The sequence below is a fragment of the Hypomesus nipponensis genome, chromosome 14 (assembly GCF_054491055.1).
Source record: "Hypomesus nipponensis isolate SF chromosome 14, ASM5449105v1, whole genome shotgun sequence".
In the NCBI taxonomy this organism is placed as follows: Eukaryota; Metazoa; Chordata; class Actinopteri; order Osmeriformes; family Osmeridae; genus Hypomesus; species Hypomesus nipponensis.
In genome coordinates, this window is record NC_140374.1 from 11,017,286 (window position 1) to 11,041,043 (window position 23,758).

At 42.8% G+C, this 23,758-nt stretch overlaps 1 protein-coding gene across 3 annotated transcripts in view; it reads left to right on the forward strand.

Moving 5' to 3' along the window:
- Positions 1–22,644, forward strand: part of slco3a1a (solute carrier organic anion transporter family member 3A1a) — a 34,976-nt gene extending 12,332 nt beyond the window's left edge. For 2 of the 3 annotated variants that reach the window (XM_084673086.1, XM_084673087.1), the window contains 8 exons: positions 16,972–17,070; positions 17,164–17,433; positions 18,052–18,216; positions 18,418–18,616; positions 19,397–19,565; positions 20,168–20,340; positions 20,433–20,497; positions 20,793–22,644. In XM_084673086.1, coding sequence (XP_084529212.1) covers positions 16,972–17,070; positions 17,164–17,433; positions 18,052–18,216; positions 18,418–18,616; positions 19,397–19,565; positions 20,168–20,340; positions 20,433–20,497; positions 20,793–21,169 — 1,517 coding nt within the window. In that variant the 3' untranslated portion in view covers positions 21,170–22,644. The remainder of the gene's footprint in view (positions 1–16,971; positions 17,071–17,163; positions 17,434–18,051; positions 18,217–18,417; positions 18,617–19,396; positions 19,566–20,167; positions 20,341–20,432; positions 20,498–20,792) is intronic. The other variant, XM_084673088.1, reaches the window with a different exon arrangement.
- Positions 22,645–23,758: the final 1,114 nt, after the last annotated feature.

Sequence of the window (23,758 nt, forward strand, 5' to 3'; positions counted from 1 at the left end):
CACCCAGCGCAATTGACTTAGTCAATGACGCAAGTGTCATTCCTAGTTTGCACTCGACGCAAAGCCGACTTTTCCCTCCACAGACGCACATCGAAATGACTTTGCGCTCCCGTGGGCGGTTCAGCGAAAAAGGAGGCGTGTTCAGGCGCAAACGTTCCCTGGTGCTATCTCGCAGTTTACGAAAAACAATTCCGCTACTGACCAGGAAAAACGTGGTTTAAAGTCAAAGGCGCATTATTCAGATGCTATTTTAAGGGCGCCAGCTTGGTCCGTGCGCACTGCTGGTGAGGCCAGGGTCTTTTTTCTGCGAAGCTACGTTACATTGTTTTGATTTATGGCGTGTTACATTTCTTCAATGATTATAAAACGATTTTCATAAGAAATTTCTATGTATGTGAACTTTATTTGTAACAACTATGGCAATTTCCTCCCATGACTGTTTAACCGAAGCTAATTTGGATAGACAACAAATTAGGTTAGGTTTCTTCTCCCATGCCCATCAGAATCAGAATTCGGTTTATTCGTCATGAAGCTGTTACACAAATACACGATTTACTGTGGCAGGAAGGTGCAAACAATAAACGGGTATAAATTAAGTACAAAAGTACATTAGTTAAACTAATTCCAAGAACTAAACAATAACAAATATAATAATTGAAAAAAAAAGTATGTAAAAATAAGAAAAATAATTTGAATGAACAGCATGAGTGGGCAATTTAGTGCAATGACAAAAACTGCTCTGCCTTTCCCATACAATGTCATTTTTTTCTATCTTTTACGGCTATGACAAGAACGTCGGTCTCCTCCTGTGAACCGCTCCTGGCCTGCGCCTGGCAAATCCGCCGTTATAATAGCAATTCGCCATGGAACAAGCGCTGCTCTTAAAGGGAATGTGAGATGATGCTCTGATTGGTTTATTGCACGTTACGCCCAAACCACACCCATTAGTAATGTAGCTACTTCAGACCAACCCTTTTTAGATTTGCGCCAGGCGCAAAGTAATTTATCCCGCCGGCAAAATAACAACCAAGCTGAAGTCACGCCCACAAAGTTACTTGCGCTTTTCGTTTTGATACTTGCGTTTCAGATCGTCAAAATAGGGGGGGATGTCTGCATAGGGCACGTGTCCTAGGTGGTGCCCAATCACCAGGGGCCTCATGTATAAAGGATTGCGCAGCTTTCATACCAGAAGATGGCGTACGGCCAAAACTCGAAAAGTACCTACGCACAGAAATATTCACATGTATAAAACCGGTCGTACGCCAGATCCTGCGCACCTTTCCTTTATAAATCACAATCAACGTGAAATTGACCGCACGTGAACGAGCCACTGAACCCGCCTTGCCTCCTCCCATAAATTAATATGCAGATGGACTATAAATGTGCTCCTGAGGTCATTTATTTATCTGAATTACCGTATTTCTTTGAATAAACGCCTTCCTCGAAGAAACGCCGGACCAAAAATGAACGTTAAACGCCGCAACGTTTATTCAAAGAAATACGGGGACTGTGAGATCGAGGCTCTGACAACAGAGGTGGAGGCGAGAAAATGTGACCTGTTTGGCGGCCTGTCATCAGGTATTAGTGACAAAAGAAAGTTGGCAGAGTGGAAAACGGTCACTATTTGCGCCCTTACTTGTTTTTAACCTGCAGCACTTTGAGATTTAGCTAAATGTAAAGTTACAAATGAAATTATTATTATTATAGGGCCATCAATGCTGTGGGTTCAGAGAACCAGACCATGGCAGAAATTAAGAAGAAATGGTCCGATACAAAACTTTAAATCAAGTAACAAGTGGTGGCGCATTGTAACAGCATGGCAGCTATTGCGTGACATGCATTTCCTGAGTGATTTTGTCGTTCGTTTGACAGCCTCAAGTTTAACAGGAGCTATTAAGTGGTGGCAGTATTATAAACAGGCTATATAGCATTTCGCGTTTTGGGTTTTGGCATTTTGTTGTGATTATCCACATTAATGATCAAACTTTTAATGTTTTTTGAATAGTCAACGTCATAAACGTAGGAAACTTTATTTTGTAATGTTTGGTGAGTCTCGGCACTTTTCAGTTAGAATTCGCCGTGTTACAGAGCCAGACAAGACTGCGTACGGTACGCACATTCTCACGTCTGCTCAAAAGTTTCCGTGAAGGCCCGCACATTCTCACGTCAAGAAAAATCTTTATACATCACAAAGTGTGCGTGAAAACCAGCGTACGCAAGGTTTTTGTGCGTACGCAACGTTTATACATGAGGCCCCTGGGGTCTCATTTATAAAACTGTGCGTAGGATTCTTACTAAAAGTGTACGTACGCCCAAAAGCCTAAAATGGCGTATGCACACAAAAATTCAGATTTATAAAACCGTGCGTACTGACACCTGAACGCAATGTTCCCTTTATAAATCACAGATTACCCACAAGTGTGCGTACGTGAATCAGCATGTTACCCCTCCCTGAACACGCCCATTTTTAACCATAAATGGTCAATGCAAAGCACCTCATGAATGCTAATCTAGTATCCCATGACCCTGGCATGCGATTGTTCTTCACGGTGAATCATGACGACCAAAAAAGCGAAAGTTCTCAGACACTGTTAGCCTACTGGTGGAGGCCCGAAAACCACATTATTTAGTGGTCCGTGGATCACCAATAAAAAAAACTGTGCGAGTGGCGTCAAATGTGCCAGACGATACCCGGAGTCGAGATACAATTTGAAACCAAAAGCTTTTTGTTATGAACAGTAGTCTATTAAAGTCTGGACTGATAACGAGGACGTAGAGTGTAGCGATTGCACGGGAGCTTGACGACTGTATTTCCAGTTTTTGACATATGAGGATATCCTGTATTCCATGCACAGTATTAAAGAAACATATTTAGTTATACACTGTGTTCTGCAGTTATCTAAAGTTGGAATTTGTGATGTTATCCTGTATTCCATGCAGTTGGGTATCTCCCCCTCCTGCACTCCCGTAATGGACAATCTGATGGTGAGACAGACAGTGCTGAATTTTTATTTTAAATTTGAGTTGGATTGTACAAGGTGTTTATGGAACAATTATCTCTCAGTACAAGCGCAAATAACACTGCTGGATGTTATCTTCATAATACTCATGAAATTGAATGAAAACGTGTGTGAGGAAAACAAAATATATAAATATTATGAGTAATGTTCTTCCCACATTCAATTTCTGCAGTCTGACTACAGTACGGTCATCTGCGTTGCCAATTCCAACAGTTTTCAAAATGTGCGTAGGCCTACGGGAGGGTCAGAGTTTGCGTGGAGGACTGCACATTCTCTCGTCAAGTTAGTTTTTTTAAATCGCAACATTTGCTTGGAAAGTGGCGTATGCACATTGTCAGCCCCGTTTTGTGCATACGCAAGCTTTATAAATCAGACCCCAGACCTGGTGTGCTGACCCATCTTCTGTGTAAGTTGGCAGTGGAGTTTCATCACAGCAGAGAGAGACAGAGAGAGCAGGACAGCCCAGCACCAGTCATGCTGCTACCCATGTGCGTACTGAAGCTCCTATGTTTCTCTGGAAATTGTGGACCTCAGAGACAGCACAGCACTTGCACAGCCCCTCAAACCTGCAGCACTGTCCCTCCTGACCTGTCCTGTCCAGATGAGTCTGTTGCCCTCCAACTGTACACACCAGAGACAAGAGAGGGATGTGAAGGTTGGTGTTGGCAGCCTCTAAATGGGTCAGACTTATGAATGATGTGGGTCAGCGCTGGATAACAGACGTGGCCCGGAGCCCCCTAACATCAGAATAGGCCCAGGCATGTTCTCTAGCCCTGTGTCTGTCAATGTCAACCCACCATCTGCAGGCCCAGTGGCCTGCCCCTCCTCTGGACTGCTGTGTCCTCCTGCCTATTTGGCTGGCTGCATGGACAACTCAGTGTGGGTGCTCCCTGTTGGAGGGAGGGCAGTGTACCTGTGGACTGAGGGTGTCGGCCATAAAGCCTTATCATCACTCTCTATCTATGTCCAATTCCTACGGCCTCAGTAAACCCCAACACTATGTTCTTCTCAAGGCAATCTGGGTCAGTGCCCGGTCGCTGATTAAAAAGGGGATTTTTTTTGTGGTTCTCTGGTGGGGTTGTAAGGAGTGGGAGGTGGTGAAATGGGGGGTGGGGGCAGGTCATAAACACAACAACACCAGGAAACTGTTGCCACGGAAATGTCTGTCAGCCGAGCTGGGGTTTTTTTTTTTCCACTACTGGATTGAGATGTTCATTCCTCTACCAGGTACTGCTGTTCCCTCCCTGGCCCCACGCCTGCTGGGGGAGGATGCTGCTGTCAAAGGGCTGGGCTACATCAGAGCCCATCAGAGTCCAGCATAGCGCAGCAGCAGAAACAACACTTCACAAATCCCTGGTTGAGTCAGGGAGCCAACTCCCCTCTACCTATCAAGACAACCAGGGGGTCCCCAGCAAGACCACAGCAGCGGTATTTACAGCATGAGGATAGTTCAACAAATTCTGCCGATTCACCATCCACTCCTGGTATTACCACAAATCCCCAGTCTCATTTATTGAGTGGTGTGTAAGTAGTGGCTCTGGCTGGCTCTTAAGATGCCCTAGTAGCATGTTCAGCACTTTATCCTAGTATCAGCGCTGACGTGGAGCGCAGGCTAACAAAGCCTAATTAAATGGACGCGGATCGATAGGATGGCTAGCAAATTTTTACAAACGATTACAGGGTTGACTGAATCAACTTGTTAGTAACCACAATGAGTAGGTCTCTGGAAAAAACAACCAATGGACGTTTTGCTCAACACAGCTCCAGCTTTCAGTTGCAACAATTTTGCTGAATGGTGTATCATCGTACTCGCAACATCAGTTCCCAGTTGCACAACCCTCTTCATTTCCTCAGGATGCAGTGCAATTAGGTCTTCTTTGTGGTTTGTAGCAGACATGCTGGATGTCCAACCAGCTTCATTATTTTTTCCTGGTTCTCCCTAACACATTAAGGAGAGGAGGGAAGGTGTGTGTGTGTGTGTGTGGGGGGGGGGGCATGGTCCTGGCACTGTTACCCTGGCAATTAGGCCAAGCCACCTGCTGAAGGAGCTGCTAGCAGCTGCAGCAAGCCCCAACCTCTGCTCCTCTCCTCCCCTGCTTTGAGAGGGGCAGCTGGGGCCACTCCAGCAAAGCAGCCTGCATGAGCCTGCACTGCCTTGCTCTGCCCGCGCCCTGCCCTCATCTCACCACCCAAACGCACAAAAGACACTGTGTACGCCACTCGCCTGGGCCTAAGGAAAACATCTGAGGCAGGATTACAAACGGATTGCTGTACCAGGGCTCCTGACAGGGCACCTCGCTGTCTGGAGGCCTCCTACTCATCCCCTCTCTGTTTACCGTTTTTTTTTCTTGGTCTTTCTTTCCTTTCTCTTTTTCTCCTCCTCCCTCTTTCTGTCGCTGACCCAGCGCTGACAGTGCTGGAGGTCTGGCAGGGTCCATTGTGGCTCCAGTTCCACATCAGTGGCATGTTTGAAAACATGCCCAATCTGTTTATGCAATCTTACACACAGAAAGACTATCATTATCACTGTGAAAAAGGCTGTAAGCTAGCATTATCGAAATAATTGCAAATTGCAAGCTGTGAGGAAGACGATATGTCCTCTGCTGGGACTAGTTCAGGCATCCCAAGCTCAGACAGACCTGAAAATGCTACAAATAATAGATTTTTATCACAGAAATAAGTGAGACTTATATGTATATCATAAATAGATTATATACATATTCTTTGAACACTTTTACTTGGCTTGGTATTTTATTTAAAGACTTTGTAGATAAACAAGTGTTCCAAATCAGGGTTATGAATATGTCTGAATATGTCCTATTTAACTGTGCATGTCTCAATGCCATAAATGAAGAAGATGCCATTTAGGTTAATAAGGACTTTCTCATAATTTACCTGAAGTAGTGGGGGTGTAATGACACATGGTTAACACCCAAAGATTATCTTACGATATAGTTTGTAAGGACTAAGCAGTGTAATGCAATTGACTTGCTATTTTTAGCAGCCTATGTAGAACACATGCAGGTAAGAGGAAAACACCAAACATTTGTGAATGCATATGATGTGCAATTGACTGAGTTGAAAATATGACTGGAATTGCATATTGTTACACAAATCTTTACGCACATCTCGAGTTTACAAAATCTGCAAAAGGTTTGCCTCTAAACTGTTAGCTGAGCTGTCAGGCAGTGCTACGGTACACTGCTATGAATTTGACATTTATTGAGCTGTCATGCGTGCGCCGGTTCTGGGATTAACACTCGATATGACACCTCAGTGACTCATCTTCATCATCAGGGGCACTATAACTAGCATTCTTTCACATTCTGTGTGTATGTATGTGTGTGTAAATTACACTACCAGACAACGTCTCAGTGCAGGGCAGGCCTGGGAAATAGTGTGCTAAATAGATCTAAGAACTGTTCAGCTGCAGGAACAGGATGAGTACACAGAGAGGACAGATATGTTTGGGTAAAAAACAGCTTTAAAACATTCTGGGAACTGAAGCAAGTTCTCATTGTTGCTCCCTGCAAGAGTTTTGCCTTATATGGTAACACTGTTAGGCTTATTTATGGGATAAAATGTCTACTGTCAATCTATGTATTTTCCCTCACTAAAATAGATCTACTCAGTTGACAAATTTGGAAGTAAAGCAAATATTAGCAACATCTGAAGATTCTGGCATTTTTTGTGTGTTTTTGTATGAAATGTAATTAGTTCCAAGTAGTCATTATCTTTGTCTCTTGCTTCTTGTCATGGTTAAAAACTGCTTCAGGGTCTAAGTGAAATGTAATCCTTCTGTCCTAAATACTTCTTTCTTCTTTTACGTACACGCTGTGTGTTTAAAACATTGTATCTTATCTTATAAATTCTGACAGTTTGTTATAAATTCAAAGAGCATTTATTGCCATGACAACATTTCACAGTTTAAACTAATTAATGGGTCCCACTTGATACAGCCTTAACATTTTTACACAACAATGTAGCTTGGAGTGCCTTATTGTTAGGCCTCTTTATTGCCACCTAAAGAGACATGAGATGACGGCTTGACTTTTACAACTGCTGAATGATAAAACAGGACAAATTGAGGATCGGTTAAGGTTCTTTTAGCAACATACTTCATGATTTATCAACTCAGTAGCAGTCATGTTGTCACAGGCATGCAGTTGGTTGCATGTCCTTTTGAATTACTGTTTGATGATGACAGAGGCCAATTCACAGTGTCAGACTGATGTTTGCAGCTGCATACAGCCTTTAAAAAGCAGATGTTTTGGGCTGTTGATATGACACATTAAATACATCAGCAAAGCGTGACATTGAACTCGCACTTAAGATCATGACCCCATTGAGGATTCAGTCTAGCCTATGTAGCACCCAGGTTGTGAACGTGTCTTGTACAAAGGATAGCTAGCACATTGTTTGAATCTAAGCAACATGGAAGGCTGTATTTGGGACACTGTCTTGCATACCTCTGTTGAACATATTGACATTGTTTTGCTCTGTGCCCTGTTTAAAGCTTTGACGTCCAGGGTATAGGCCCAGGCCTAATGCTGTTACTTGTGTCTAGTGGATCACTGCAGATTTGGCAGGCCATAATCCCCTTTTACATGGTGTACTTAATCCAAAAAGACTTCACCCTAAACTCCCCTCATGGTGTTCCTCCATAGCCTACTTGTTTTGTTTTTACAGTTTTAAACACCCCAGTCATTTAATAATGCCTGGAATGTCTGTTTGTTTGTGTGTTTGTGTGTCCGTGTTAGTTTCCTACGATTATCTGGAGAACCAGACAGTCTGCAAAGTTCGAAATTTTTATCTTGAATCTTTTTATAATCCAATGGAGTGCAGATACGATTTGAAACTCTTGATGTTGAAAAAAAGTTTTGCAAGCTTGTAAACTAAATTTGAAAGTTTGTAATACAATATTGCAAGGTTGAAACTTGATATTTGAACATATTTTTTATGTTTGTAAGCATCATAATTCAGTTACGAGTATTCAAAACGTGTTTCTGCGGTCTCAGAGTTTGGACACTGTTGTCACGCCGTGAAAGTTTTGAAACTCTGAAAACTAAGAAAGATTTGAAACTCTGAAGAGTTAAGGTCGGGATGTTGCGACGTTGACCAATCAGATTTCTCGACAAAGTCTCCCCAATTGCGTTTGTTGGTTTCTCACATCAATCTAAAACAATTCCAGAAGGCACACCACACTGTTGTGAGTCACAATGCGCTCGCATTTCTGATGTCCCTGCCTGAGATGATATCAAATTTGCAGCCCTGAACTGTACATATACTGGATTAAGCAATGGAAGTTTTTATAGTGCATTGTATTGCACACTTCTTGAGCAATTTTAGAATAAATGAGTAGTATGAGTAGCTCAAATGAGGGGTCTGTGCCCCAGTAGAGCTTCATGTCTAGCAACGCCCCTGTGCCCTACCATATGCAGCTGGTGCCCTTTTTTTACGCCCCTGCCCCTCAGATAGCCTGAGTCCACCACTGAGGTTGACTGAGATAGAAAAGTGGTAATGGGCAATACGTTTGCAGTCCTCTGAACTTGGACATGGAACACTCTGTTCCTCTTCACACTACCAGCACAATCAACATTGCAGTTAGATGGGTGCATAGGCTACTAGACAGGAATGCTAGTATCATTAAAGCCTGGTGACATATACATCAGACTGCCGACGATGTAAAAATTAATGTTTTACATTTTAACAAATTATTTAGTTGATATTTAAAGATGTATAGTACAACTCACTCCTTAATATTTCACCCCTTACATTTTCCTCTGTGGTTATCTGTATGTTGCACAGATTCTTTAAGCACATCGTTCAATTCTGGAGTCTTAACACATAAAAACGTAGTAATTTAGTGCTAAGATATCAAGAAAGCAAACAAGCGAGTGGCTGGTGTCTTTTCAGCTCTCTCCACAATTGCAGCTACCTACACATCCCCCAATTTCCAGAGGAAGAAATCGTACCAAGCTACTTTAGGAGACATTGAAGCTTTTTCAACTGAGTTATTCTGTGTGACCAGTAGATCTCAGGGTCTGGGCACCAAGACACCAAGAGTGTCTTACAAATATGTTACTATTAAACATCTGTGCAGTACCTTGGCAGAAGGAGAATGATTTTACTTGCAGTCTTCCGCATTTTTTTTCAAACTCTTGGCTTGGTCTAAAATTGCTGACCCTATAGAAATGTTTTTCTTTATGCACCAAATAAAGCCTATAATACACTATTTACTCTATATATGCTTTGTGTCATCAAGTGCACTGCTTTAGCAAACTCTAACCATGATATTAGCGCAAAGTTTTGTGGGCTATGATTTAATAACCAGAGGTTAAGTCATCACATGGTCTACTACCTTCTTATTTATGAATGACCACCTCAGAAATTATTGAATGTGGAGCTGCTAATACCATCTAAAATAGGAATCCATTTCCTAATAAAACCTTGTTGCAAGCAGAAGTAGCTTGTAAATTATGTAATGTGAGGCAGATGCAGGGATTTGTTGACTTTTTGATGGCCGATGAATTGAAGGTCAAGAAAGCCAGCTTAAGTCTTCGGTTGAGTAGGATGTTGAGAGGAAATATTTAGTCCCATAATATGCTGAAAACCCAAACAGTATTAACAGGTCAAAAAATAAAGTGAAAGTTGCACCCTATGGAGCAAAGGATTAAGCCTAAAGAGTTGGGTGAATGCTCTCGCAATTAATTACTAAGGTATCAGCTGTCTGCTGTCTTATTCTAATTCTGATGCAGGCATACATACGTCTAGACTATACACAGTTGGTTGCACTATACAGTAGTTTGTCCCTTACAGGACAGTAGGAACATTTGTAGCTCAGACCCCTCATCTCCCAAAGATATCACTAGGATGTTTTTAATCTGAGCTAACTGAACAGACTGAAGTCGGTCTTTAAGTCACTACCTTGTTGGGTTTGTTGTGTTGTTTTCTTTAAAAGAACTAAGGGTAGTGCACTGACATATGGTTTTTTATTTATCTTTATAAAGACATTATAGTTATTTTAAAGGACTTCAATGCTGGAAATTGCGACCACTTTGGTCGCATATGCTGCCAGAATCGTAGGGGACGCAGTCTCACTCAGATTGCCAGATTTAAACAAATCACAAAAATAATTGGACCAGCTGGCCAAAAGCAGAATTCCCATATCTCTTGAAAGCTGCCATGCTCGACTTTTTAGATGCAGAATTGACTGTAAAACTGTAAAATTATGAACTTTGTGACATGAAGTGAACCTGGCTGGAACCTGAATTTAGTTATATTTTATGGTATAAGTCCCGGGTCCCATGGTATAAGACAAGTCCCAGGTGCCAGATTTCTAGAGACTTCCAGGCAAAAAACACACCGTTACCAGTCCTGTATCCAGGGTTGCCCAACCAGTCAATCGCTGCGTGTGATTTCTTCTACTGTCTATGCCTGGTGATGATAGCTCGCAACATATTGAAAAAAAGAACTGAACTAGTTCATTTTTTGGAGCTGTGAACCACATTTTTGAACTATGAACTGAACTAGCTCATTTTAAAATGTGTGAACTATGAACTGAACTAGTTCATGTAAAAGTGAACTTTCCCAACACTGCGGGTCTGTAGAGGTGGTGGGATGAAATACAGTCATGCTTCATCAGCTCTTACTCCTTGCAGTTACTATTCAAATCACTTTGAAACGTTTTGTTTTACACAATACTTCGTACATTAGATAGAAGAGATTGCATCCTTATCAGCGGAATGTGCACAAAAAAATCACTACTCCTAGAATACCTAAGAAATTCTGAACATAAGCAGCTTTTTTATTTTATGGCCTCAGTTGCTGTCTAATGGTGGGAGAGGTGTGTGTGTGTGGGGGGGGGGGGGACAGTAAAGCATGTTGTGTGTGGCATCTCCAAAAATCTTTGTTGTCTGGCCTCACACGGTGTTAGTAGATTTCTGACACATAATTCCTTGTTCGCGATGCCCTGCCCCATTATAGTTTCTCTCCGTCGCAAAACTGTCCACTCCTTTTCATTAGCTGTCAGCATGAATGTCGTTCCCTGTCAGTTTGTTCCGCACAGCAGGCAGAAAAGGGCCTGTGCCCTGAGTCTCAAAGGTTCTACACTCCCATTTAGGGCTTTTCCTCTGCATTCTCCTCAAAGTCTTTATAAGGTCAAAGCCCTGCTGTCTGGGTGGTTTACTGGTTGGAGGATGTTGTGGCCTGGCTTTAGTAAGCGCAAGGAGAGGATGTTGTTTGAAAGATGTTTGGATTTACAGTCTGCAGTCTTTACACATTGGTAGAGGCATGTTTACAATTGGTTCAGGTTATCTCAATCCATTTCCCACCAAGTATTTTTGGAGTGCCAACATTGTTTGTGTTCTCACTCATCCCAGATCTGCGCTGTGCAACTGAAATCTGTGAAACAATACCAGGCAGCTGTGACGTTCGGTCCAGTGCTTTGACCTGTAACCCTGTGAAATCATGCCAACCCTCTGGTCCATTCTCATCCATTCTAGTCCCCTTTTCCTGTCGTGTCTGTGGTTATGTGTGGAAGATATTCCCTGGCCTTTATTACCGCAGAGACGTGAAAATCGAGTCTCCTGATCCTCGGTCAGTTTTGGATCCTTCTTACACCCGGCCTCAATCTGGCCCCCCTGTGAAAGTGGCACGTGCCGTTGTTTGGACTCCCACATCGCCGTGTCCTCAAGCTCTGATTGAGCTCAGAGGATTACCGAGCAAACTTGAGCTGGATTAATGAAGGAGAACATGGAATCTCCTCTGCACAGTGAGAAGAGACGTAAACACAGCCCATGGCAGCAGCCATTTCTCCATGCCGTGTCTCTGACAATCTTACCCTACTGGAGTCTTTATTCAACCACTCACGTCGTATCAACCTCCCCAATGCTGTACTGAATGTAAACATATTACCTTTGATTGTCTGTGACCGAAAGAAAATCCCTGTAAATTTTTGTTTGCCAAGCGTGCATCTGTGTGCATTATTAATGCCACTCTGTTACTGCAGGCTTACGTGCAACACCTTCCAGCACTCTGTCATCTTTAGAATGTGGATGTTAGGTCAAGGCCGAATCCCAATACTCCCCCTTACCCCTTCCTCTTAGTTGTGCGAGTTCCTGTGAGAGCTAGTGGTGTCCCAATACTCTTTTTGAGCTAGGGGTAGGGCTAAGACTAAGGGATATACACCCCTTAAAACCAAGTAAGATCGGGAGCTTACTTGAAACCTAGGGCTATGTGAATACTGCGCGACCGGCAACAATGGCGGCCAGATCATCCAGAGAGTCCGATAAATGTAATATTTTCGGCTTGATTAATTGATAAAAAAATGATGAGTCTTGTTTTTTGTTATACACAGTCCTGGACACATATATATTTGCTACAATTTTCCTAATTGAAACATTTCTAAAAATCGCTAGTTTGGTACGCTAATGTTACAGTGCTGTATTGCACAACAGTCCGGCATTTATTTTACTAGCATGTCTACAGTTTTAAGTAAACTCCATTAGCAGCCAATTTCGTTCAATATCAGTGGATAACACTTGCTTTGGAGATATTGATACATGCTAGATGACGTACCTGTAACCAAGTGGCGTCCCATTTCTTAGGGATATGTAGCCCTTACCCCTCAGTTTCAAGGGCTAGGGGTAAACTAAGGGCTAGGGGGAAGGGGGAGTATTGGGATTCGGCCTAAATGTAGGTTCTTTAAGATGTCGCAGATGTCTGCCTTAAATCTGTCCTCCTGGGCTCCACGGCGATCTTGTACAGAGCATAGGTTGTCAGGCGACTGTCGTTTATGGGGTGTATTATGGTTTAATCTTTGCACTGTGTTTGGACAAGCAATTAGAAGGAGCTCCATAAACTGAAAGTCCCTGTAAAAGTGGTCCCAGGTCTGTGCTCTAATTGCTAAGAATGGGGATAAAGCTGCTATCATCTTGATATTAATGGTACAACCTAAACATGCTCGTACCGCTAAATGATATTCTAGATTAATATCCCCAGAATACTAGATCTTCTGAAATATTATGGGAGTACGGCTGTGCCAGGAATTGAGCTATGCATAAAGTGACCAAGGTTTCCTAGCCAAACGCTTTTGTGTTCAGAGACACACAGCTATTCTGTTCAATCATTGAGTTTAAAAAGGCAAACATTTTCATTGTTATTGCACAGTGGATTGCAGAGGTCATAGGGTGGGCTTCCTGGTTAATTAATATCACTATAAGACATGACTTATAAGCAGCAGCTTGAGGGGCCTATTCTACTGGTCTCTAAGCAAATTAGAGGCAGACAAAAGCACAAGAGCCCAGCTTTGTTATTGAATTACGTTGGCAATGCTCTGCAGAGAGTATTATTTACAGGATGCTCAAAGGCTTGGGGATATAAAACAGGAACAAATTAGTTTGTTTTGTACTTATTCCATAACAGGACTGCTCAAGGATAGGAATAGGATGTCCAATGCACTGTCAAATAACATCTAGATGATGATGACCAACTACACTGTCTAAGAACAATGCCTTCTTGGAGAGTTCCTAGTTTTTTCTCCTTGCTTATTAAATATCAGTATGTGTGTGTTTGACTAGGTGTAGGGGGTTTCTTTCAAATGACCTTTCTGTTATGATTAGATTCCACCTGCCTGTATAACTGTATACCTACTTGAGTCATATGAGAACAGAGACATGGAAACAGATGGGAAAATGAATGAGAGAGAGAGTTTTTAAGGGTCTGTTAGATGCACATGTTTGTCTGGAGAGGAGCATATCTTGTGCTTCACATATAAACATATCTTCAGACTGTTCTAAAAATACATTTGTCCATCTCCTGTCAACCAGATAATATTTCCATTGGGGGAAGCAGACAATGCTGTAGATCTATCTGCAGAAAACCATAAAGTGGGTTACAGTTGTGCAGATAGCTTGGCTATGTTTTTAAGTAGTAGAGATGGACTGGTAAACATCTCAACATTTTATCATTGTGTGGGAATGATTCAACCTGCTGAAAAATAGAGGAAGGAACTATGTTCAAGTCTGAAATCGTACAGTGTGTGTGTTTAGTAACTGTTGAATGAACCTAATGCATGGTCTTTACACAGTTAAGAGCTGCCTGTGCTGGAGATAGGAAAGTGTCGTCATGTTATTTCCAAGGAGACTATGTGTCTGAAAACACAAGCAGCAGAGAAAAAGAGAGAGAAACAGAGATGGGGGGGAAAAAATGAAACTGAGAATGAGAGACCTAAACATTTTAAGTCTCTGGTTTTGGACTCATTGCCGTCATCTCCTCATAGGTGTTTCCTCTTTAAGGCTTCCTGTGGTGAAAGAAATAGTGGTGTTGCTATGACGAGACAACACACGGTTTCCAAGGAAACATTTGAAACGTAGACCGCACCACACTAATTTGATGCACCACAGCACACCCACAGTGAATTTCATTGGTATCCTTTAACTTCCCTGAAACCCTTCCTTCACTCAACTTATGTTGGACAGTGTTGCCTTACCTCATAGACTTAAAAGAAATAGCATGCTAGTTAATACAACTATAAAAATGGTAAGCTAAGCATATTTTTTTAGCAACTCAATAATGTCCTGTATATGTAGGATTCGAGTGAGTATAAAATGGACCGAGCCTAAAGCCCCAGGGCCATACTGGACCAGAGCAGGACCCTGATGTGCCATGGAGTCATAGGGCTGGTACTAGTGCGGCTGCTCTACTGTTTACCCTAAGCCAACATACCATGTTGGTCTTACCGTCAGCTGTCCTAACAACTGGGAATCGCTGAAGGCCTCGGGAGGAGGCTATGTATCTCATTTGCCGCGAGCAAACACAAACTCTTCTTTTTGTATTCCGTTTTCCCGAGTAAGTGACCTAAACTACCCACATCAGGATCGAATAACAACCTGTTTGGCCTGCTCTTTCGCATCGGAGAAAGCTCATCGACGCATGAGGTGTGATGGTATACAGATGTGACGGGCCATGTCGGGGTTGCTGAGCGCTTGTGTTGATTCTTAGCATCTAAAGGCAGCCCTCTCTACACAGCAGCTTTCCAGGAAAATGTATTTTCCTGAATGGTGAAATTGAGTCACGTTTCCATGTATGCTCATTAATTGCCTGCTCGGGGCATATGAGTAACATCTGTCCTGCTGACTGGAGCCTCCCACCTGGTAGGGGTGATGCTGGCCGACCAGGAGCCAGCATGAGGCTAATGTGGGGCGGCTGGTGGTCTCAGTGTGAGTTCCCTCCTCACCCTGCTTCCAGCTCATTAATGGAGCTGAAATGCGGTAGAATCATCTGGAACAGCGTGGTGTGCGACTGCTTTAGAGCATCTCTTTCTGAATCAGAACAATTAGTCAACCCAGCCAGGGCCTAATGCCGCACCGCATCCACTAAGTGTTTCCACCATTTTAATCGAGAGTGCCACTTTTTGCGTTCCGAGGATCTTGTTTGGCATCACGTTTTCTTTCATAGAAATGTATTTTATCAATGAATGTCAGTTGTTACAAATTTGATTTGATGTTTGTGTTAAATAGTCCTGGTATCATCTCTAAAAAAGTCCAGTTGCATATTGTGCCCACCTAAAGCAGCCCTTTAATGCAGTCAAACGAATTATTGGAATAGGAGAGATAGGCTAGCCTACTTGTGGCTGAGATGAAGCATGCCAGGTAGGTACTCCTGATGTCAGTACGTCTTCCCCTGTGTGTGAGTCATCGTGCCAGGCTCCCGCCCCCCTGACAGATAGCCGTTTTTAATGAGGATTTGTGACTGACCAGGCTTCATATTGCAACTCCAGCTGTCCACTCCATTAGATTTGGAGTACAGTAGCTTTGTAGCTAGCTCCCCTCTAACTGAGGAGATTATGTTTCTATGAAGACCAGCTATTGCCCTGTTGTGTTTGGACTGTATTGCCTTTTTCTCTCAGAATAGCTGCTGTGTCTGAGACTCTTTGAGGTTTGTCTATGTAATTATCCATTAGCTCAAAGCTACTCAGTTTCATCAACATCCTTTTCAGAGGAAATACGTCTACACATTTGTTTTGATTTGTCAGCTAGCAGCTAGTGTGCTTTGATCGGGATGCTCTATCTGCTGTTTCTAGAACTTGTTCATGTTTCCTAATTGGTGTCTTGTGGACTGCCTTGATTGACAGTAAAACAAATGCGCCACCTTGTGGCTGAGAGAGGAATACACTAGATTGCACTAAGATGGTATTTGGCTATTTGACTGTTGTTGAGAGTTTAATGTGATATGAGGTGTTATTCATGTCATTGATAAGTGATAAGTGATTTTTTTGTAAATATTTTTGGTCCCGGGCCGCTACATGTTTAGCACCAAGACCCTGCCCTGCGGGGTGAACCTTTGCAGCCAATCGCAAACAGCCTGGCATCAAGAACAGACAATACATTACAACAGGGACAACAGTGTATGCATGTGTGTGCTCCTGCATTTATGGACCTGACTCAGTGGCTACATGTTTGGTTTTCTTTCAGCCAGTGTTTCACCTTTCTATTAATGTTTTCAGTTCGGTTTGTGTTTTTATTTCAGTTGGTAAATCTTTCAAAAAATGAGTCACTATCACTGAAAAACATGACTGGCCGAAAGTGGTTTTGCGCCCCTCTGCTATTCAGTTGCCACCCACTGCTCCCCTAGTGGCCACTCTCCTTGTATTTGTTTTTGTCACAAAGGACAGAGTACGGCTGGAGCTACATTATTTGCGCATTTAAAAGTCAGTTTAAAAAAAGAGAACTTAATAAAGCCTCAGTGCCTGTTTGTATAATGATATCATGGGTTTGACTGTTGTCTGGGAGGCTTGGCCCCATACAGTAACACAGTAGGATAAGTGAGAGAGTATCATGGCATGAAAAAACAGTAAAGCTGCTTTGACAGGTATGTGATGCCTTATTATTCTGAAACTGATTATAGATTCATTCTACAATTTAATTATATCTTCTGTGTTTCCTTACAGGAATCCTCTTCTCTACCTTGGTGTTTGGGCCTGCCTGTGGCTTCATCCTGGGATCTCTCTGTACCAAGTTCTACGTGGACGCTGTCTTTATAGACACCAGTGAGACACTGTTTCAAGTCTAAGCTAAATCCAGTTTAGAGGTCTGTGTCGTGTCTTGGTCATTTGTGCTAACTTTGTGTTCCCTTGCCACAGGTCGGCTGACCATCACCCCTGACGACCCTCGGTGGATTGGGGCTTGGTGGGGGGGTTTCCTCCTGTGTGGTGCCTTACTGTTCTTCTCAGCCCTATTCATGTTTGGCTTCCCCCAGTCTCTGCCTCGCCGGGATGGGGAGGACGGGGGGGAGAGTGAGCAGGCTATGCTCTCCCCTTCCACCTCCATGGACTACAAGCCCAAGCCCAGCAATGGTGTGGCGCACAGTCACGAGCCGACTAACAGCCCCACCTGCTGTCAGCAACTCCGAGGTAGGAACAACCGACACAGCGCTAATTACAAATGGCTACTGTCATTAGATTAGCTTGTTCCACAGGGACAGGACATACAGGGATGCGTGTTTGCCAACACTGTCATATCAGGACTCCTCAGTGACCATGGTGCTGATTATAACACAAGTTTCGCAATAGTTACAACTTTGTTTATAAAAACAAATTGCCACGGTTGGCAACACAATCATTCACAAATGTACCGACTGATCTTGAATTCACGCACAAAGTATCGAAGGTATGCACTAGGGAATCTAGGAGAGGAATATTTTGTGACCTTCCTTTTGGGTATGCCAAACACAAACACACATAAATAAATCAATCCAATCAATCCACCTCACCTTCCTACTATCTCTACATGTTTTACGTAGCACACTTGGATCCAACCCACTTTTGGCCCACTAGGCGCTAGCTGCCACACCTGGACTAACCAAATCACTGGAGGGGTTGATATATCAGATGGGAGTAGAAACTGACAGTTTACTTTCCTTTAGTGACTCAAAATAGCTACATACCGCAGGGCTTAGAATACCGCGGGGCTTAGAATCTTGTCAATGTTGTGGCGTTAAGTGTCTTTGCTCTTCCTCCTCTCCTCAACAGTGATCCCCAAGGTTACCAAGCACCTCCTCTCCAACCCAGTGTTCACCTGCATCACCCTGGCGGCCTGCATGGAAATCGGCGTGGTCGCCGGCTTCGCTGCGTTCCTGGGGAAATACCTTGAGCAGCAGTTCAACCTCACCACCTCCTCCGCCAATCAACTCTTAGGTCGATTTCACCGAAACACTTAATCTCTGTCTCTGTCTCTCTTGCTCTCTCTCTCTCGCTCTCTGTTTCTCTCTTCCTCTCGCCCCCTCTCTCTTTTGCTCTCCCTCTCTTTTCCTTCTCTCTATTAGACACACACAGACTGCAGTACGCTAACCAGGCCTGTCTCCCCTGTCCCCTCCCGTCCCCGTCCCCCCTTTACAGGTATGACCGCTATTCCCTGTGCGTGTCTGGGGATCTTCCTGGGGGGCTTGCTGGTCAAGAAGCTGAATCTGTCAGCGCTGGGTGCCATCCGTATGGCCATGCTAGTCAACCTGGTATCCACCGCCTGCTACGTCTCCTTCCTCTTCCTGGGCTGTGACACCGGCCCTGTCGCTGGGGTGACCGTCGCCTATGGCAACGAGTAAGAACCCTGTGTGCCTATTGCTATGCATAGCGTTTCTGTTTGTGAGGGCTTGGGAAAGAGTGTCCATGTAGTCACTGTACTTCATTGTAGTGTTATGTTATTGTGACATTAGATTATTTAAGTGCTCATTTACAGTAGTACTAACCAGTAAGCAGTATCCATAATTATAATTAATCACAGAAACAATTTTTTCACATAAGTAGAAAAGTCTTTCTCCACACAGTGTCTAACTGTGCTGTTAAAGTAGCCTGACATAATCATTTTCACGAGGGGGAATAATTAGTTTTTAAAATGGTCTTAAGTAAACAAGTGTTTAGGGTGGTGGAGACAGCTGACATTGCTTAGCCACAATCTTGTTAATATTTTAATACTGAAATAGCAGGCTTTCTCATGTTGGAACAAACCCTTGATTACATGTGCATGCTTAATGAATCTATGCAGTACAACATAGGCTAGAGACAAAGCAAATGGGAAGGAAAACGGATATCACACTGTCTTAAAGCAGCCATCTCCAGGAGTACTTATTGCAGTGCAGTATGGGTTTTTCCTAAATCCTTTATATGTATGTCTTATCCTCTCTCTCTCCCTCACTCTGCCTCTCCCCTTCCCTCCTTCTCGGACTCTACCTCTCTACCTCGCTCTGTCTCTACCTCTGTCCCTCTCTCTCTCCATCCTTCCCTCCCTCTGCCTCTCTCTCCCTCCTTGTCTGTCTCCCTCCCTCTGTCTGTCCCTCTCCCTCCCTCCCTCCTTCTCTCTCCCCTCCTTCTTTCACTCCAGGACCCTGCGCGTAGGCCAGAAGCCTGAGGCGGCCTGCATCAGTCACTGTAACTGCTTCACATCGTCCGTTAGTCCAGTTTGTGGCTCCAACGGCGTCACCTATCTGTCCTCCTGCTTCGCCGGCTGCAACAGATCAGTGAGCACAGGCACCCTGCCCCCCCTCGCTCAGGTCATTACCCTGGCAGGCAGACCCATCCCCCCCAGCCCCATTCATACTGTGCCCTGTGATAGATAGAGCCATTTAGCACAGTCCATATGCTGTGGTCTGTAACCAGGCCAGCAGCCTTCTTGGGGACAGAGTCACTATAATAAATACAAAATACAGTGGTCTGGCGGAAACTAATACAGTGACTAGATTGTATTCTTGCACAGCTATGTATCACTGTTCTGGTGACCTGTTACCTTTCATTAAAATTGAAGTGGCTCCATTCATGTCCTGTCACACGTTCAAAAACATCCTTCAGGGGCCATATTTGGCTATTTTATGGCTTGTAAGTCCAGGCAGGTATTTCTCCCCCGTGGAACAGACGCTAGTTTTCAGGCGAATGTTCTCTTCATTCAAATCCCACCCAGCGAACGTCCTTGCCCGCCTCGCGTGTATGAATCACAGTTATTATCTCTGCCTCGCCATCAGTCAGATTACTGACCTTTCTACAGATGGATGTTTACATCAACACTACACAACCCACGCCAGGAAGAACGATGCAGGAACTTTTACTGCTCCTCGCTAATGCAAACTCCAGTGTGATCTAGCTTTGTTGCTGTGTTTAGAATCGGACCGGCTGCTCGTGTATATCCAGCGACAGTGAGTTTGCCACGGCAGTCCCAGGGAAGTGCCCCAGCCCTGGCTGCCAGGAGGCCTTCCTCATCTTCCTGTGTGTCATCTGTGCCTGCAGCATGATTGGAGCCATGGCCCAGACACCTTCTGTCATCATCTTGATCCGGTACCAAACCCTCAGTCCTGTGTGTGCGTGCGTGAGAAGCAACCTATGGTCTGGTGAAAACATGCTGACATTCCTCTGTTTGTCCCCCTCAGGACTGTGAGCCCTGAGCTTAAATCCTATGCTCTTGGAGTTCTGTTTCTCTTGCTGCGACTCATAGGTAAGACATGATCTGAGCGCCCCTTATACACCCCACATTTTTATATGATGTTCAAAACAAGACGATGTATTACTTTTTTTTCCAATTCTTTTGGATCTCCTGTATTTTAGCTTTATACCAGTTTTTCAAAAATGGTTGGAGATGTGCTAGATTTATTTTATTTTATTGTTATTTTTACTTTGTCTTATTCTTTGCTGACTAGCACAAATGTGAGAAACTGAAATTGATTTATTCACCTGCAGAGTTGAAGAGTGTGTGTTGACATTTGAATATCCCCCTCACACTTGTTTTGCAGGATTCATCCCTCCTCCCCTGATCTTTGGTGCTGGAATCGACTCAACATGCCTTTTCTGGAGTACAGAGTGTGGGGTTAAGGGTGCCTGCCTGCTGTATGACAATGTAGCTTACAGGCATCTTTATGTGAGCCTGGCCATCATTCTCAAGGGAATAGCCTTTCTTCTGTACACCACCACCTGGTATTGTTTACGCAGGAACTATAAGAAATACATCAAAAGTAATGAGGGTCACTTGTCCCCAACCGAACTCTTCCCTTCTGGGCACACCCTTGACAACATGGGGAAGGATGGAAGTCATAACCCAGACAGCCGGACAAAGTTTATATACAACCTAGAAGACCATGAGTGGTGCGAAAATATGGAGTCTGTTTTATAGATTTTGTCCCATGATGAGGAGGACCTGAGGATTTACTTGGAATTCCATCAGGAGATCATCCTCTGTCTTCTGTTGTTAGGATCAACTTTTCTCTTCAAATAAAGATAATCCTGGGGCCCAAGTCAGGGCCTTGAAAGACTGTTGCTGATTTCTGCTTAAAATCCTCTGTAACTTTTTAAGGGTCCATTTTGATAGTTGAGACAGTCGCTTGTCAGCAAGGTATTGTCCAGTGCCAGTAAATTCTGTTGTGATTGTTGGAAGAACACAGGTTTCATCTGGCTCAGTCCAAAGCTCCTAGTTAGGAGCTGTTAGTTACAATAGGCCATAGGACCATTATTTTGTCAATATAATGCTACTGTTGTAGTTGCCATATTTCTCAACTCTGTAATGGATCCAGTCTGTTACCTGACATAAAAAGTTCCTGTCAGTCAAATCAATTCAGTGTGTTGTGTGTATGACAGCTTTTTCTCTTGAAAAGAGATTACATAGTTTAAATACTATTGAAAATACCTGATAGTTGCCAAGAGTTTACAAATCGAGAGATGTCATTCTGCATTGCATTCTGTGCTATATATTGAGAGGGAAACAGAGCCTCATGTACTGTAAAGTGGAGAGTAGAGAATGTTTTAAAGTAGCCGCCTACTATGTGCTTTCAATGTCAGAATCAAGTCAAGTGGTAGTCAATAGAATGGTGTTTATTGTTATTAACAGCATACACTGTTCAGAAGCTGCCCTCTTGCTAGAACTCTGTATTTTTTGATTAACTTGAGTCACATCCAAAACCACCATCTATTGGTTATTATTTGTCAGATTCAGTTCAATAGGGTCTTTATGTTCTTGCTTTTCAGATTTGCTGACTATATTTAACCCTAATATGTCTTAATATGAGGGATTATTCAGAGAAAAAAATTATTTATCTCGGATTTGGTATTTTGCACCTAGTAGAAAGCAAGTATTGGAAAGTACCGAAAGTCTTTTTATGTGTTTTGATTACATATTCAAGCAAAACGAGATTACAATTAATATATTTGTATTTGGTAGTTTCTAAATATATATAGAAAGACTGTACTGGGAGTATAAAGAAGATTTATTGAAAAAAAGGTTTTGCTATACATGTTATTAATTAAATTGGGGTAATAAATAAATAATATCAAAGAAAAATAAGCATAAGGCAAAAGAACATTTGTTATTAGGCATGCAAAATCTGCATGTGAAGTTGCAAAAAATGGTACGTGAAGTGAATAGCTTGTGGCAAATAGGTTGATATCCCGCTAAAATACAGAACACTTATTTTATTACCCGAACTATTTAAACCTCTTCAATTTATGTGGGCACATACTGTATGACTTATTGTGTTACTAATCAAAAAGTCTCTGCAGATAAGGTTTTTGGCATTGTCACTTTTCTTACACTTTTTTGTATGGCAAGATATCATTTATTTTACTCTGGAAATAAATTATTTTTCAGAAAATCAACCTGTCTCTTGAAATGTTTTGGATTTATTCTTTCAGACAGTCTGTCTTACTTTTATGCAGCGTGTATCTCAGCTTGTGCTGCCTGCATTCTGCAATACAATTTATTTATCTTTACAACTCAGACCATGAAAACAAACAGTTTCATGACCTAAATGATCTCTTCTGTCATCTTAACTGACTTGCTACATAGTCTAGTGAGCTATACAAATATATATAAACAAATGGATACTTCAAATTCAAAATTTGATTTGAACACAAGCACAGTGCACAAAGAGGCTAGTTTTTGCTGCCCTGGTTCTGTCATATTTTGGTTAGTAGTGTAGTAGTCCAGTTATCAATGATTAGTCAATACTTAAAAATGCTTTAGATCTAAAGGAATTCTTCACTCAGTGATTGCTACTGTAGCTGTCCCCCTATGGTTCCATTATTAGGATTCTATTTCTACATCACTGCAGACCCCAAATGCATTTCTGTTGTGCCTACAGATGTTTGTCTGCATACTGTGATGTCTTGGTACTTTGTACTTGATTCTGACTGTTCTCTGAAAATCACAGCGGACAGCCACACTGCTTTCATCTTGTCTACTTCCAAAATAGATTAGGGTTAGCATTGATATGGATTAGATTATCTTCTTAACCATGACAGATGAACTGGGCTAACACTGGAGGGGGAGTGAGTGCAGCAGTTGAGAAGAGGCCTTCAGCTAATCACTGAAGCCCTCAGAGCAATTGGACCACATAGTAGATAAGGACAGGATTCATGTCACCCTTTCGCAAAGCTTCAAGTTTTGCACAACTTTTCAAAGCAGGAAACATTTTTGCTTGGTCTTTTATACAGAAGTAATTTTAGTGTAACTGTTGAGGAAGATTTGTGTGTGTGTGTCTGTTTATGTGAGCGTGTATTCACATTGCATCTGTTCTGCTTCCATAAGTTGCTTGGTTAATGTTTCACATAACCCACAATAAAATTGGGAATACATTGCAGAGGCTAATTTCTCTAAATCCCTGTGATTCCAGTATGTGAAAGCGCATTACATTTTAAGTAAATCAAAATGATGACGCTGCATGTACTGGAGCAGAAAGCTTCCCTTAGGTCCAGTCAATTGCATACATAA